Below are 17,241 nucleotides of genomic sequence, written 5' to 3'. Positions count from 1 at the left end.
CGCCTGATATTGAAAATATTCTCTTGGTAGATATCTATAAACTGGACTTGACTAAGAAGAACCCCATCGCAGTATTACGCTATTATTCCATTCATCTACTCTTTTCCGCCATAATTAACTCGTAGTATTTTCAGCAAAAAAGAAACTAGATAAATTTTGAATTCAACAACACGGCATTCCTAAATCTTGAAATACCATGTATAATTCCGAAGAATCCTCAATAAGCCGAAGTATAGTCAAATTATTTTAGTATAAGACAAAGGTATTTGGACTGCTATAGTATTCTAGGGTGAGTTGCCTTCCTTGATAGGAAATGTGCTTACCTACCGCTTGATGCCTGAGGCAAACTGCCAAGCATTTTGCCTTTTATTCCCCAACATCATGGAGGCCTCGATTCTTCCTACATCAATCAATTCAATCGCCAGTATTGATCAAACCATCCACCTGTTCATTGATTCCATCGCACTTGTCCACCCCGGAAATTCCCCCGGCGCCTAAAACGTCTAATTAAATGAACACCAGCATCCAACTTCCATGCGGAGCTCTTCCCCCTCACGAACGTCGTGCTTGTCAAGCAAAGAAGAAACCAACTTGGATTCTTGGCCAATGCATCAATGAGCCAGGGGTTGTTTATGCTCTGCCACCCTGCCTCTCTGAACTAGCGGTGTCGCCATGCCAGGTTATGACGACTGGCAATCTTGGGAAGCGAAGTCGTCAGTCATCCCTTCCATATAGAGCCCGTAAGGGGGAACGTGCCCTTCCCGCACGAGTCTACGGGCCGCCAGGAGTATCCCTAGATTAATGACAAGCCTTTAAACGAGGCACGTCAAGTCGGTCTGATCAAAACAGGTATCGTCAAGGGGTTGCTGTGGGCACGGGTTGACAGATTATGGTAGTTTTTATTAGCGGCAAGGGCTTCAGGTAGGGGGCGATCATAACCAAAGAAAATCGGCACGTTCCCCGATTCTGATGCATGGATAGTTACTCCGGAACTGTCAATGCTTCTGGTGCAATTTTGACCGAAGAAATGATAATCAAGGAGAGAATGCACTAAAGCGAGGGATGGGCCGGCTTCCCAACCATGGATTATGTCGATCAATGGGCTTCAGGTTGGCAGTAATGTAACCTCATGAGCTTTCACACGGCGTTGCGAAGCCAGAAAGGTCTACTGAGTTCCGAGACCTTGGCTTGTGCATTCCAGCTGAGCCTGATGCAAGGCACCGCATTCTAATTTCGGTTCCACTCGGACTTCACGGCATCGATGTATAATTCTGATCGCGCAGACTGTCGAGCCATCCAGCAGGTACTCGTTGCGATGAAGAGTCACTGTTTACTTACAAAGTTGTCTTCATATTGGATTGGTTCTGCAAGAGTGAAGTGCATCCTGGACATATACCCGGTGTATTTATTTTAATGCAAGTCGAGAGTCGCAAACTCCACCATTTCAGCCATCTGACACGCAGCAGCCATTATACACACCATGTCATCATGGCAGGATTCATGCCTTTTTCCTATTCTCGCGGCAGATGCTAAACACGACGGTACTTCAAGTTGCTCCGAAGTCAAACTGGACGACGCGATACTAGAATTGGAGATTCGAAATCGAGAGATCGCGGAATTACTCCCACTATTCAGGGCTGCCTGGTCATTGGTTCTACACAGATTTTGTGAAGTGGACCAGGTGAGCTTCGGAATTAGCCTGAACGCGGAGAACATAAGCACTGGCGCCTCAGCCGAAACGACAGGTGCCTGTCAGGACACATCATGCGCGAGTGTTTCCATTACACCGGAGACGATCTTGGACGAATTGATTCGCGGCGCGAACTCTCGAACTCTTCCAATACCCTTTCAGAACAGCGAACTATTCAACACCTCCTTAAATCTCGTGATAACAAAGCCCTGTGTGATATCCGACATCCTGTGTCTAGCACGGCCGGCAGGCGAAACCGAAACAAACCTTCCTCCCGACTATATTGTGCAATTACAGGTGAAGATCCATCAAGACATCATCGAACTTGGTTTGCGATATGAGACGCATGTGTTATCGGAAAAGCAGGCACACGATGTCGCCAGCACTGTTCAACATGCTATGATCTGTCTTCTAAGGGCGCCAGGACAGACCGTTAGCCAGACAAGTTTGGCTAGCAAGCGCAACCATGACGACATAGCGCGCTGGAATGATACCACAATCTCCGAATCCCGCAATTTAATCCACGAGATCATCTACGAGCGATGCATGGATGCCCCGTCAAGCCTCGCCGTGCGGTCATGGGACGGCGATTTCTCATACCGAGAGTTGGATTCGATATCGGAACGAATCGCTTCTCATTTAGCCAGCCTTAGGGTTGGCGCCGGTGTTTTCGTCCCTGTCTGCTTCGAGAAGTCCAAGTGGTTCGTGGCGGCGGCTCTGGCGGTGCTCAAGGCTGGTGGTTGTTATGTGCCCCTCGACCCATCCAGTCCAATAAAACGATTGCATGGTATCATACGGGAAGTGAAGGCCGATATTATCCTGACTTCCAGCAAGACGGCGGAACTTCTTGATGTGAGAGTTCGCACGCTCATTCTCAACGAGAAAACATTTGCTAGTTTACCAGACCTCAGACTTGAACTCCCTCAATCAACACCCGGTAGCGCCCCAGGCTACGCTCTGTTTACGTCAGGAAGCACTGGTGTACCGAAGGGGTGCTTGTTGAGCCATGTGGGGTTTGCCAGTATAGCTTCATCCCATAGCGAGGCCCTTGGGATCGAACGGGACAGTCGGGTTCTCCACTTCGCATCCGTCGGCTTTGGCATGGGCCTGATCGAAATCTTCTGTACACTTACCACTGGGGGAACCATTTGCATCCCATCGGATAGCGAGCGAAATGGCGATCTCGTCGGAGCCGTCAACAGGCTCCAAGCCACATGGGCCATCCTGACACCATCAGTCATCCAGACAATCAATCATTTGGATGTCCAATCCCTGCGTACATTGGCAGTCGCCGGCGAGCCTCTCCCACGCAGCCTCGTTCCCGTATGGGCATCTCATGTTCAGCTCTTTCAAGCCTACGGGCTCACGGAATGGGCTGGCATCTGCGCTGTCTCCAGCGCTCTTTCCCCGTCAACCGGCAATACCAACATCGGTCGCCCTCGCAATGCGCGCTTTTGGCTTGTCGAGCCCGAGGACCCCCAGAAGCTGGTACCTGTTGGTGCGGTGGGTGAGATGTTGCTGGAGGGCCCTTGCCTGTCGTATGGATACCTCAACCAGCCCGAGCAAACGGCGCGGGGATTTATTCCTCCCCCATCATGGCGAAAGACCTTTCAACAACCACTCGCTTCACAACGCCTCTATCGAACGGGCGACCTTATGCGATATCGAGAAGACGGGTGTTTCGACTATATCGGTCGGACGGGGACGCAAGTCAAGATTCGTGGACAACGTGTAGAGCTAGGCGAGGTAGAGTATCATACTCGGCAGCATTTCGAACAGGCCAAGACTGTCATCGCGGAGATGATTCTCCCCAAGGGTGACAAGAATCCCAGCCTGGTGGCCTTTGTCTGCTTGCGCTCATCGAAAGAAACTCCAGCCAAGGATTCGCCCTGCCTGGCGCCGCCGTCGGATGCTTTTCGAGCCAGTGCGCTGGCAGCCCACGCTTCGCTTTCCCCCATCTTGCCGCGCTATATGCTGCCTGACCTGTATGTAGAGTTGAATCGGATTCCGCTCACCGTCAGCGGCAAGATAAGCCGGAAAGATCTGCGCCAGATAGGAAGCGAGAAACCAAGAGAAGAACTGAACATGTACCTCGCCGAGCGGAAGGAAACTCGAATGCCACAGACGCCCTTGCAACGCCTGCTGCACGAGTCTTTTGCAAAGGCTCTCAACAAAGACCCTGCTTCAGTCGGTATCGACGACAATTTCTTTCGTCTAGGGGGGGACTCTATCATCGGGATGCAAGCTTGTGCACTGTGCCGTAAACAGAAAGTCACTCTCACCATCCAGGATATCTTTCGACACAGGACGATAGCGGAACTATCCAAGCATATCCGAGTCAAAGACGCTGGTCAAGCACCAGAATTAGAAGCACTGAACGTCTCAGTTGCCCAGCAGGCCTTTCTTCATGCGACGCGCCCTGATGACCGCAGTAGGGCCAACCAGCACCTTGTACTCCGGCTCAGCGGCTCCGCGGACGTCGAAACGGTCCGTTACGCCGTGTCGGATCTAGTTGAGCGGCATACCAGTCTACGGAGCCGATTCCGTCTAGACTCGGCGGGCCAGTGGACACAGCATACGCAAAAGCACAGGTCCACAGCGTTCGGGTTTCGCGCAGAACTGATTACAGATATCACGGCCGTCCCCGATCTCCTTGCACAGCTGGAAGCCAACCTCAGCATTGACAACGGGCCGCTGTTTACAGCTGCTCTCACAGAATCGGATAACCGTGACCGCCATCTCATTCTCGTCGCCCACTGCCTCGTTATCGACAAGACGTCTTGGGCCACCATTTGCACGGACCTGGACGCGGCCTTGGAGGGTCAAACTCAGTCACTGGACTCGACGCCTTCTTTCCGATCGTGGTGTCAGACGCAAAAGGAGCACTCGCCCACCTTGAATCTACTGCAGCCTGCTGCTGATGCTCATGATGGCGTGGATGCTGCCGACGATATCGTGTGGCAGGCCAAGTTAGATCTAGACGAACAGCTGACCGAGACGTTGGTGGGCAAGGCTAACCACGCCTTCCGTACTCAACCGGTCGATATCTTCCATGGTGCCCTACGACACGCTTGTAGCAGGATTCCGGACGCACCGGATACGGTATACTTCCTTGAGATCCCCAGCCGTGGGTCTGATACTGAGACATCAAACATGGTGGGGTGGCTCAGTACTATCATTCCAGCGGATGTCATGATGGGGAGTGGGAATGAAGATATAGTCGACGTGATCCGGGGGGCAAAGGACGCTCGCGTACGGAAAGGGGGGTCCCTGCATGCCGAGGACAAGCGTGATTCGAACAAGGAGCAGACCAGCAAACCTCTGAGCATAGTACTCAGGTTTGACGCTGGCGATCCGTTGGCAGGATGGCAAGGAAAAGCTCTAGAGCGAGAGGACCTTCTTTGTAACGACATCGGCATGTCAGCGCCTCCCCTGGCGATGCTCGAAGTCGTCATAGGCATGGTGCAGGGCAAGGCACGACTCACCTTCCGCTCACAACGCCCCGCGCTGTTCACGACTGTCGAGCAGTGGGTTGCCCAGCTTGACTCCTCGCTTCACGAGGCAGCGGTCAAATTGGTCAACAGCGACAGTGGATATACTCTGGCTGACCTCGCGCTACCGTCCCTAAGCTACGAGAAGCTGCAGGAGGCGCTCCCATGCTCCCCGATGCAACAGGGAATCCTCCTTTCACAAGCACGAGATCCACAGACGTACCAAATTCAGTCAATATGGAAAGCAACGCCAGCGCGTTATCTTCCGGCTGAACAGATGTTGTGGCGCATCCGGGAAGCCTGGAGACAGGTCGTGGAACGACATGGTTTACTCCGCACAGTGCTGGTGGAGAGTCAACTCAATGAAGGCGGCTTCGATCAGGTCGTTCTTAAGTCGGTCGCCCCGAGGGTCGATGGCATTTGCTTGCCACGAGGTGACCCCTTCGCTGTGGTGCTCCGACGCAACCTCGAAGCTGAATGTACCGCGGAGGAGCCACCCCATAAGCTGACGATCTGCGTCTCTGGGAACTCTATCTACCTGGGCCTCAGTATCAGTCACGCTCTTGTTGACGCCACATCCATTTCCATTCTGATGCGCGACATGGGACTCGCATACGACGGGTGTTTGCCCAAGGGACAGGGCACATATTATGGGAAATATCTTTCCTACCTGCAGGGGTTGGAGATCGAAAAGTCCTCCAAATTCTGGGCCAGCTATCTCGAAGACATCAGTCCCTGTGTACTCCCACATCTGGATTACTGGAGCCCCTCGGTAGAATATAAACGAGAGCTGAAGACGGTGGAATTTGAAATGGCCCTTGTGGAGGACCTGGAACGATTCTGTGGTAAGGAAGGTATCACGATCTCCAATGTATTCCAGCTTGCCTGGGCCTTGGTTCTGCGCTGTTATGCGGAAACAGACGATGTCTGCTTTGGATATCTTGCTGCTGGCCGCGACATTCCGGTTGAAGGCGTGGAGGATGCGGTAGGTCCTTATATCAATATGATGATTACGCGTGTTCAATTCGGCAGCGGCCAAACTCTCAGGGAAGAGCTGCGAAAAACTTTGAATAACTTCATCGAGAGCTGTGCTCACCAGCATGTGCCGCTCAGTCGGATCCTCGGTCCCTTGAACCTAGCCGGCCCGTTGTTCAATACGATCATCTCGTTGCGAAGGCCGTCTTCCCATGGGGTGACCAGTGCGTCGTCGCTGCAGTTAGATAATATTTTTGAAATTGATCCCACGGAGGTAAGAATTCTATTGAACTTCATCTGACTTCATTGACTAACTGGTGAAATTCCTGGAACAGTTTGATCTTGCTGCCAACGTCCATGTCTCACCGAAGACGGTTCACGTCTCTATATCCTACTGGACCTCCAGATTCTCGACCGAACAAGCGCAAAACTTCGCGTTCACCCTGCAGAAGGCCCTGGGCACTATCCTAAGCCACGTCGATAGTGCCCCTGAACAGCTGGATCTCTTCAGTGAGCAGAACCACGCTCTTGTACAGACGCTGAATTCCCACGCGCCCGAGTGTGTTGACGAATGTGCGCACCATCTGTTCAATAGACAGGCTGAATCTGAGCCACAGGCTCCGGCAGTATGTGCTTGGGATGGCGACCTCACGTATGGCGAGCTCGACCGTCTGTCATCCCTGCTTGCCACAGGTCTAGCTCATCACGGAGTGGGACCGGAGACCTTTGTTCCTATTCACTGTGAAAGATCTAAATGGGTCTTGGTGGCGATCTTGGCCGTCGCGAAGGCTGGAGCAGCGTTCGTTCTGCTCGACCCATCGCATCCCCCGAGCCGACTGCGCGCGATCTGCGACGACGTACGGGCAGCCACAATTATTTCCTCCGAGGCTCTGTTCCCCATCAGTGAACAGCTCGTCCCGTCTGTGATAGTGGTCGGGAACAATGCAGCCAGCGCAACTACTTTTGCCGCTAATGGCACTGCTGCTCCCGTTACGACCGTTCGGCCATCCAATTCTCTATACGCTGTCTTCACATCCGGTTCCACAGGTAACCCGAAGGGGGTTGTTATCGAGCACTCTACATACTGCACCAGTGCACGAGCCCATGGAGGGATCATAGCGATTAGTCCAACCTCGCGCGTTCTGTCGTTCTCATCCTTCGCATTTGACGTGTGCATAGCCGAGCTGTTGACGACACTCTGTTACGGTGGCTGCGTATGCGTCCCATCAGAGAACGAGCGCCTTAACGACCTGTCAGGCGCGATCAACCGTCTGCGGGTCAACACCGCGTGTATCACTCCAACGCTCCTTCGGATCCTCGACGCCAAACAAGTACCCAGCCTGCGCACTGTCGTTCTGGCCGGAGAGCCCATTGCTCAGGCAGATGTCGACGTGTGGGCCGAGCAAGCCACCTTGATGAACGCCTTTGGGCCGGCGGAGTGCTGCATTTACTGCGTGATACAACCGCACATCGATTCTCACTCCGACCCGCGAAATATCGGGTACGGCGCAGCCTGTCTGCCGTGGGTGGTGGACCCGAATGACCACGATCGACTGGCGCCGGTAGGCACCGTCGGCGAGCTGCTGATCGAGGGACCTTTAGTGGCGCGCGAGTATCTGCACCAACCAGAGAAGACTGCTGAAGCGTTCATTCAATCTCCCCGATGGCGCTCCAGCTTCTCGGTCCGTTTGGCCGGCCGGTTCTACAAGACTGGTGACCTTGTCCGATATGGCCCCGAGGGTACCCTGCGTTTCGTCGGACGCAAGGGTACGCAAGTGAAGATCCACGGGCAAAGGCTGGAGCTAGCGGACGTGGAGCACCATCTGCGACAACATATCGGCCAATCTATCGAAGTTCTAGTCGACGTAGTACCCTTCGATGGCCAGCATCCGACGCTGACGGCATTCTTCAAACCGCGTCACGGCCAGGGCTCCGCAGGCCTGTCGGCATTTATGGCTGACCTTCCTTCCATGGTTTCGAGTCTGAAAGCCCGTCTCCGGAGCTCTCTGCCCCAATACATGGTCCCCATGGCGTATATCCCGCTCGAGAACTTCGCCGTCGGCAAGACGCACAAGACCGACCGAACCAAGCTGCGTCAGTTAGCCATTGAGATGCGTCAAAAGGAGGTTTCCACAGGGGGCGGCGAGGAGAAGACACCACCACGCACAGAGGCAGAGCGAAAGCTACAGAGGCTAGTGGCGACAGTGTTAAATCTTCCCCTGGAGCGTGTTGGACTCGACGACAACTTCTTCATGCTCGGGGGGGATTCGGCCTACGCCGTGAGACTCGTGTCTCTCGCACGACAAGAGGCACTGCAGCTGTCAGTTAAGGACATTTTACGACAGCCCCTGCTTAAGGACCTCGTGGCCCACGAAGAAGAAAGCTCTGCATCTCCCCCTACCTCACCCAATGCTGACGACGAGGCGACGGAGTTACCCACCACTCCGGCGCCGTCTCCTTACGAGCTGCTGGATATCGATGACACTGAAGCGTTCATTGGGAAGGCTGTCGCACCCAAGATGGGCGTGCCCGCCGAGCAAATCCAGGATGTCCTTCCCACCACCGAATTCCAGGCCGAGTGTATCCTCGACTGGCCTTTGACCTACTTCCTCGTGACCATGCACGGTGCCCTCGATAAGACGCGGCTTCGAGCCGCCTGCCAGGCACTGGTTGAACGACATGAGATCTACCGTACCGGCTATATCCGTGACGGGCCCCATGTCCGGCAGGTGGTGTTGAAGCAGACCCCTCTGCCACTCTTCGAGTATACCGGGAATTCCGAGGACGATTTGGACTCTCTGTGCGAGGCTGTCTGTCGCGCTGACTCTCGCCGTGGCCTACCTCTGGGCCACATCCCCACGCAGTTCACCCTGTTCTCCCAGGGAGATCCCAACTACCACATTCTTGCCCTCCGCATCTCTCACGCTCAATACGACGGGTTCTCTTTGCCCCTGATCTTCAAGGATCTAGCGGCCTTGTATGAGGGCCGTAGCTCCCTGGGATCTGTGACGAATTTCTCGACGTACATCCACCATCTCGCCTCACAGGGAACCCGCGACTCGCAGACCTTCTGGCAACAGACTCTGAAGGGTTGCTCGCCGCCGACGAGTCTCTGGGATCTGTCCTTGGGCACACCCGACGATGACCGCCGGGACTCGCTTGTCGAACTCACGCGTGAAGTTGCCGCTCCCACCCCGCCCGCTACCATCACTATCGCCAGCTTGATGAAGAGCGCCACGGCGCTCCTCCTAATGCGTCTGACCAGTGACACCGATCTCGTCTTCGGCCAGGTCGTCAGCGGCCGCAACACGCCACTCGCCGGCGTTGAGAACATCCTCGGAGTCTGCGCCAACATCGTTCCCGTGCGAGTACAGAGCCACCTGAAATGGACAGTACTGGATCTCCTCCAGAGCGTCCAAGCGCAGCACATCGACGCGCTGGACCACGAGACGCTCGGTCTGGAAGAGATTCAACGCAAATGTACCTCATGGCCGGAGGGCACAAAATTAGGCTGTTTGATCCAGCATCAGAATCTAGACCTGAAGCCCGAGTTCACGCTGGGTGAGGTGGAGTGCACGACGCGTATCTTTGGTGGCGAGTTCAAGCGCGAATTTCTGCATATCTGCACGCTTCCTCGCGGGAACCGCCTCGTGGTTCAGATCTTCGCTCCGGAGGGTCTGCTGCGCCCTGAGGCCTGTCAGAGGGTGTTGGATCAGTTGTGCGATACGGCGGCGTGGCTGGCTGCTCATCCGCATCATTTGTTGACAGAGTGTCCTAATTCGATTCTTGCGAATTAGATTTTTATTTCGGTTCATTTGTTTACTTTTCTTTCTAATGTTTAGGTTTTTCGGGGTATTTTGGCTTTTCCCAGCCTATATTATATATTTCATAGACATAGTAATAATGAAGGAGCTATGGTTGACATACATAGAATTTGATAAGAGTATCCTCATCCTCTTCGACAAGATGCGAATGTACCCAACTAGCTATCCTTGCTGCACCTTTCTATGACTAACTTAACAGTCATCCTTGTACATGCACTGTTGACCAGTAGGAAAGGAAAGGAGTAGAACAAGTATCTAAATCAGTACCTCAATAAAGACATGTAAGAGAAAGATGGAAGAATTCTCCGAAAAAGGATGCCCAGGCAAGTTAGTTAATATCGTGTACCCATGGGCAGATGTTACTTAACACACAAGTTGTTCTTATTCCAAAACTGGTCTTGAATGTGGTTCTTAAAAACCAAGTAATTGAGATGTACCTTGCTACAACTAATCAACAAAGAAAAGGATGACATTTAGCCGTGCAAGCCAAAGTCGACGGCACAGCGATACGGTTTATCAGTTGCCGGAAGTTGAGTGAATGCGAATACTATCTCGCTCATGGATATTTATACCGGTTGAATATATTCACTTGAGGCTCTCTCGATTGAATGTCATATATCATAGTTGAATCTCCGAGGAACGGCTGCTTTCAAAGGCAGCAGGAGACCCGGAATATAGAGAATCAGGGAGTTATTAGAGGTTACTTGATTCAAGATGATACAGCTGTTAGCTCAATCACTTAAAAAGCTGCCAGGTCTATATGTTAATTTGTTCATGGTCTAAAGGTTGACTCTATCAGCTAGCCTGCCACAGTCGTAATACAGTTGGAACATAGCCCAGAATTGAAAGTGGAAGACTACATGGTAGTATGAAGGGGTAAAAGCTATAGTTCGGGTCCTTAGGGCTGGCTCTGTGAGTCCCAGCATATTGCCTACAGGAAAAGACAAAGAAATAAAAGGAAAATAAAAGAAAAGAAGCTGTAAAAGCTGATTGGATTGGGGATTGTACTAGAAGAAGACTTAGCATAGCAAGCTCTGCGCTGACATACTCTATGATAGAGAAAGCCCTAAAGAACACAAGCGGCAAAACAACAAGGCAGAATCCTCTCCATAATCAGAACACACTTGATCTAGGGTCCGCAAAATCATGGTCCAACTCCCTTATTCATCTCCTCCCCTTCGGCATGGCCGTTGGCGGAAGTTTCGGATGGGGGATGTATATCTGCTTGGTGGCAACGCAACAGGCGCATTCGGACGTGCAGTGGCCATAAACTCCAGTTGGCTTCTCGGGTTCAAGATAGCCCTGGGGCCGATTATAAACCAGCAAGACCTTTTCGCAACATTTACAGTCTCTACTGCAACATCCACCTATTTCGGCACACCGCTTACGATTATAAACCCAAGTATAGGGCCGCCCTTCTCGATCTCTGTGGGAGTGAAGCAAAAGATAGGGCTTGACCCATAGATTGCCAGGTCTGTTCTGTACCATGTGGAACACTTCCGAATTGTTTTCCCAGAACGCGGCCATAAGCTTCTGGATTTCGGTGGCTCTCTCTGAGTTGGATAGCGCGCAAACAGTCCTGTACTCTGGAGGCACGGTGGACGCAGGGTGCGCTTTCTTGGCTTCCGCCGAGGGAAAATCCAACAAACGACGTCGCCGCTGTAGGATTGCACAGGAACGTACGAGTTCTTCATGGTAAGGATAGACGCATTCCTCGAGGATCTTGTTTCTCTTCTCTTCGGCTTCGGTCACTTTTTTCTCCTCTCCGGTTTCGGTCACTTTCTTCCATTCCTTCATACATTCCTTCTTCCATTCAGCCCATACTTCATAGAATTCACGCTCGCATTTAGGCTGGCTCTTCCAAAACATTGTATCTCAGTCAGGAAGGAAGCTGCTTGAGATTCCGGCTTGAACTTTGTTGGTGACGTGCAACGTGTGTTTATTGTCGAGAGGTGAATCGTAGAGCCCTATATAGACCCCTGTGAATACTGTCTACGGGAGCCCTCCACTAAGATAGTGGAAGGTCCTGATATGATCGGCGGAGGTGTCCGAGCAACTTGAGAGTCCCGAGGGCATCAAAGGTGTGATACTTTGCAGATGTTACGGATTTGACCTGAAGGTATCTTCGCGTGGTGATGACACTGTCTTGTGGTCAGTCGACATCAAAGCGATAACTCCAAACCATATTCGCGTTGTCTGCTGCTTAGCCCTGCTGGAGAACCTTGTCCGCCTGCATTCCCTTCTGGCCCTGCGCAGCTTCAAAGGTGACGCGCTGTCCCTCTTTCAGGGACTTGAAGCCCTGGCCCTCGATGGCGCGGACGTGGACGAAGAGATCGGCACCGGACTCGGGGATAATAAAGCTGTAACCCTTTTTATCGTTAACTTACTTAACGATTCCGTTCTGGCGCTCAGGCATCTTGAATGGACTAATCAGGGAGTTCAGTTTGGATTCTTCAGACAAAGAAAAATAGCTTGGAAGCTCCAGCTGCCGGGAGTGCTGCTTTAGGGATTGATTTGACTGATAGAGTCACTATATCTCGGACACTCATGGCAATGGAATGGTTCAAAGGTAGCCAAAAAATTTCTTTATTTGATTTAGAAGAGGAATCTCCCCTCTGGTCCAATCCACATCCTGCCCCTTTAATACACTCAAAAACCGACCTCTTTCTTTCCTCGTACCTCCTATCCTTAGCCTCTAGATCTGGGATTTTCCCTTTACGATACACCCTCAAACCGCAAACCTTACTAAGTGTGTCATTTGTTTTAATAAAGTAATATAGATTACGTTCGAAAGTTATATTACTAGTCCAGCTGAAAACAGTGCATCCGATGCTACGCCGGGGAGATTGAGAAGGAAATATGCCATTCGAATTTCTGTTTCTATCGCATTGTCATATTCAGAAAGTCTTTATATGGGAATGTTCGAGACATGAAATGGAGTACATATTTACTTTATCTGACAAGTTTGGAATGAATATACACAGGTCGAAAGGAATGAGCAACTTCGACAGAAACACCATCAATCAAGACGTGTTCTCATCCACGGGTGATTCTTGACTCATCACACCTTCGTTACTAGAGGACGCAAGAGTAACTGACAATCGTTGAACAAGAGTCTCGATCGACGAAAAACAAGAAAAGCACAACATAGATTGAAGAGTATTGAGGAAGCAAAACATCGTCCACCAGTCATCATTCATACTGCCGAGGACATCCACTAATGGAAATGATCAAACGTATCCCCACCGATTCCATGATCATCCTTTGAAGTGCAGCCAACTGTCCTCTTTCCTTCCTCGGCTGGACATGATCCACTGCCCCGTAGTCAAATCATGTCAAATGCAGAACGACTTCACAGCCCGCAGATGGACCTTTCCAAGCCCGTCAAGAAGAACAAAGGAACGACAAGATGGATAGTAAGGAGAGCTTCCCTATGTACAATTGCTCGCCACACCCGCCCAGTAGTAATACAGCAGTGACCATACAGAAAGAAAGGGTATAAGCGCCTACCCACGCTGTTTGGACAAAGGAAAGACGACAGCAATAGTAAAGTGGTGGACGCATCTCGTGGGCCGTGAAACGACGCCACCCGTGCCAGCGTTGCATGGCTAATTCGGCCATCGTGAAGGAGTGGAAGGTAGGGGGGGATAAAGGAGATAAAGTGGGGAGTAAAAGGGATAACAAAGAGAGGAAGGGGATAAAGAAGATTTAAAAAGGATTGTGGGTGATAAATATGATTATGACTATAAGTTGGGAGCATCTTGGAGGACCTACCTAAAAGAAGACAGGGAAAAGAGCGAGGGGGGGAAGATGAGAAAAAGGAGTGTTGTTGGTAAATATAGATTCTCACAAATAAGTCGCGAGAGTCATGGAGAGACTGAATAGCCAAAGACACAAAAAGTCAGACACTAACAGGCAAATAGAAGGTTGAGTGAGTGATTGTTGGAGAGGAGAAGAGACTGGGCGCCTCTCGAAAGTAAACGAACTTTTGACCCAGAGCAAGTCCTTCCTTCCTCCTTCCTCATACTGCAGCGACATACTCGTAATTGTTCCTTCCTAGCTTATACCTGGAGAGGCGGTATGTTACCTACCTAGGCAGTAGTAGTTTGCCAGAAGATTAATCACCTACGACAAGTGGATCGCTCAAGCCTTGGGGACGTCGGTGCCCTAGTGATTGATTTGACAGCCACCTGTGATTATGCTCGCTCCCTCTGCATAATCAGCATATAATGTACACATTTACAGAGCACCAAGGTAGACTTCAGTAAGAGATTCAAGGGTAGCCAAACATGCGTATACTTAATTCAAAAGGAACACCTCCCCTCCGGTCCAATCCACATCCCACTCCCCACGATACCCTCAAAAGCCAATTTCTCTCTCTCCTCCCATGTCCTGCCCTTAGCCTCTAGGTCTAGAACTCTCCCTTTTCCATCGCGCTCGCGAACCCCGCTGGAATCGAACTTCCAGTTGTGCCGTTTCTTGGCGATACGACGTAGATCGCGCTCGAAGGTCGTATCGCCGGTCCAGCCGAGGACGGCGCATCCGATGCTACGCCAGTGAGAGACGATGATGTCGACGCGATGGTGAGTGTTGGTATTTTTCTTTCTGTCCTTTGTGGGTGACTCAGTGGGGCTAGTAGGGAGAGGATCCTGCCAAACCACCAAAGCTTTATCCAGACTGTCAAAGTGGCGAGCTCCTTCAATGGCATCCCCTCGATAAGGCAAGGACTGCTGATCGCGGTCCGAGGTAGAAAGATTCAAATGCAAGGTGTGAGTGATATAATGCTCGGATTCCAGACTACCAACCACATCCACGATCAAATCCTGCGTAACGGACTCATCCCGATGCGTAAGAATGACATCGACATCGCCGCATGTTTCCTTGCCACGACGGTACCCGCCCACGATGATGCATTCGACGCCGACGCCGTCGTAATGCGCGTGCGGACGCATTTTATGTGCATGGCGCTGGACGGTGGATGCGATGGTCTCGACCTGTGAGCGGGACATGCCCCGGAGGAACTCGTCGTAGTATTTCACCCCGATCTGTTGTACGCGGGACAGGCCCGCCCAGCCGTGCAGGATTATGTCGTCGAGATCGCGCCACTGGCGGGTATAGTAGAATTCACGGGCGGTTTTGGCGCCCACGCCCCAGATCTGATTGAAGGTGTGGAGAGTGCGCAGGGTGGGGTCTTTGTCGAGTTGAGAGGCTGCTTCGAGGGAGCCATTTGGGCTAGATTGATATTCGGAGAAGAGGTGCGCGATCTTGGCGTCGCAACCAGGTAGGGATAGGATTTCTGACGCGCGGCGGAACTTGTAGGGATACGCTGCTATAGCGGCGATGGAGGTGCTGTAGGCGCGTACGCCGATCTCGTCGAGTGTGAGTTGGCGAATTTGGCGGATCTTGAGAAGTTGTTGGATAAAGGCTTCGTTTGGGGGGTGGAGGGGGCTGCGCCGTTGGCAGGCGTATGGGAGGCGGTTGACGACCCAGTCTGGGGGTGGTGGGAGAGAGGTTTTGTTATCTTCTTCGGCTTCGGAGGTGGTGGTGCGGTGGAGTTTCGGTGGAGGTGGTGGATGGGAAGAAGGCGTAGAGGCGTCTTGACGCACTCGTTGGAGGATGCTGGTTGGTTTGGTGATTGGTGGTGACCTTGCTTCTGCTCCTGCTGGACGAGCGACCTTGCGAGCTTTATATAGTAGGTATGAATCTATCGGGAGGAGGGAGTTGGCGGCGATGCATTCATCGAGCCAGCTTAGTTTCACGACTTGAATGACGTTGGGTTCGGCCCTTGCCGTTTCCTTGGAAGGAACGGCCGACACAAGTTCCGGTCTCTGCAGATGCTTCTCACCCCGATGCCCTTCCATCCCGTCTTCTTCGCTCTCGGTCTCAGTGTCCAAATCAATCGCCTCGTTGGAAGGACCGGTCATATTAGGCGTATCATCCCGACTCAGCCCATCGATCCTAGCTCCCTCAGAAACTCTGGCCCTTTTCGCCGGCGGCTCTTCCCCTTTCCATCTCCCAGCAGGTGAAACAGATGAATGGGAAGCAGGCACCTCCTCAGTCCATACCCCCCTAGCCCTCAACTCCAACGCCACCCTCTTGCTATGACTCAGTCGTCCGAGGACGACGCCCGCCTCGGAGATGTCATACGTTAGATGAGCGGCGCCGCGCACCAAGTGATCTTCGATCTGGTGGAGAGCGTCGAGGGATAGATGTGTTGGGAGGACGAAGATTGGTGGGAGGGATTGTAAATTTAGGGGTGGTTGTGATCCAGCTTCTGTTTGGCTTTGAGATTGAGATTGAGGTTGCGTTTGCGTTTGCGTTTGCGTTTGGGATTGAGTGCCAGAGCTAGATTGGGGTTCTGTTTGCTTCATTGGCTCTGAGGCTTGATGGGTTGGTAATGTGGACATTTTGTCCCTATAAATCTTGATGGTAAATGTATATAGTCGAGGATATCCGTATAAAGAGCAAGCATCCAGATCACATTATGTATACCCGAATATAGACTCGACAAAGCGATAGATATAAACCCAAGGAACGGGACCTGCTCTGGGTAAACAGAACATGCCGATTTCTATGCCAAACCAGGATGCGACTGATCTGGAGACTATTTGTCTTCTCCAGGACACAATGCTTCAGTCAACCTGCAAAATTTGTCATTTTCATGTCCCAGAAAATCCCAGAGCAGCTGACTAACGAACCTTTATTTCGAGATATGAATCATCTCAGTCGAACTCTCGTTCACGATGAGCCGGTCATATTAACGTGATGGCAAAATTTGCACGACGCGCATAGCTGGCTCGTCAGGGTGAACGTGGATTCAGTTTGGACTTGAGCTTGAAGTGACAAAGGTCGAACTTCGAGGGCGATGTCGAGTTCGTGTTCGGGTTGTTTGCTTGGGAGTTGACGTCACGTTACCTCATAGTCACCGAAGATACGTACGTAGTTATCGGTTGATGCCTCAGGTGTCACTTTTGATATCCGTGGATTAGTCTTGGCATCTGGATTTCCCTTTTAGGCATGGCTTGACTAGAAACTGACGAACCTAGTTTGATTCGGTATGTTATGGTTTCCTAGTTCATTGCCAGCATTGCTTCTAAAGGCGACTCATAGATGTGGAAAATAGAAAATTAATCATTATAGTGGACTTGATAAGTCAAGGTATACCTTAGATTGAGGATGTCCCACTAACCAGTAAACTGAACTTCTAACTCACCATCTTTATAGATCCAAATATACCGCACTCAATGCCAAACAAGGTACC

General features: G+C 51.6%; 2 protein-coding genes across 2 annotated transcripts; one reads left to right on the top strand and one right to left on the bottom strand.

Annotated features, from left to right (window-relative positions):
• Positions 1-1,480: 1,480 nt before the first annotated feature.
• On the top strand, positions 1,481-9,953 carry KD926_011355 (uncharacterized protein; the record flags this gene model as incomplete). Its single annotated transcript, XM_053103628.1, has 2 exons — positions 1,481-6,430; positions 6,492-9,953. The coding sequence occupies 2 exons, from the start codon at positions 1,481-1,483 to the stop codon at positions 9,951-9,953; spliced, it is 8,412 nt and encodes a 2,803-aa protein (XP_052952998.1).
• Positions 9,954-14,284: 4,331 nt separating this feature from the next.
• On the bottom strand, positions 14,285-16,351 carry KD926_011354 (terminal deoxynucleotidyl transferase; the record flags this gene model as incomplete). Its single annotated transcript, XM_053103627.1, has 1 exon — positions 14,285-16,351. One exon carries the CDS (start codon positions 16,349-16,351, stop codon positions 14,285-14,287), a length of 2,067 nt encoding a protein of 688 aa, XP_052952997.1.
• Between the last annotated feature and the right edge of the window lie 890 nt (positions 16,352-17,241).

Source organism: Aspergillus affinis (genome assembly GCF_023601865.1).
Source record: "Aspergillus affinis strain CMG 70 chromosome Unknown NODE_94_length_150008_cov_85_032155, whole genome shotgun sequence".
NCBI classification, from domain to species: Eukaryota; Fungi; Ascomycota; class Eurotiomycetes; order Eurotiales; family Aspergillaceae; genus Aspergillus; species Aspergillus affinis.
The sequence above is the reverse complement of the archived record's forward strand: the minus strand, read 5'-3'. Positions and strand labels throughout refer to the sequence as shown.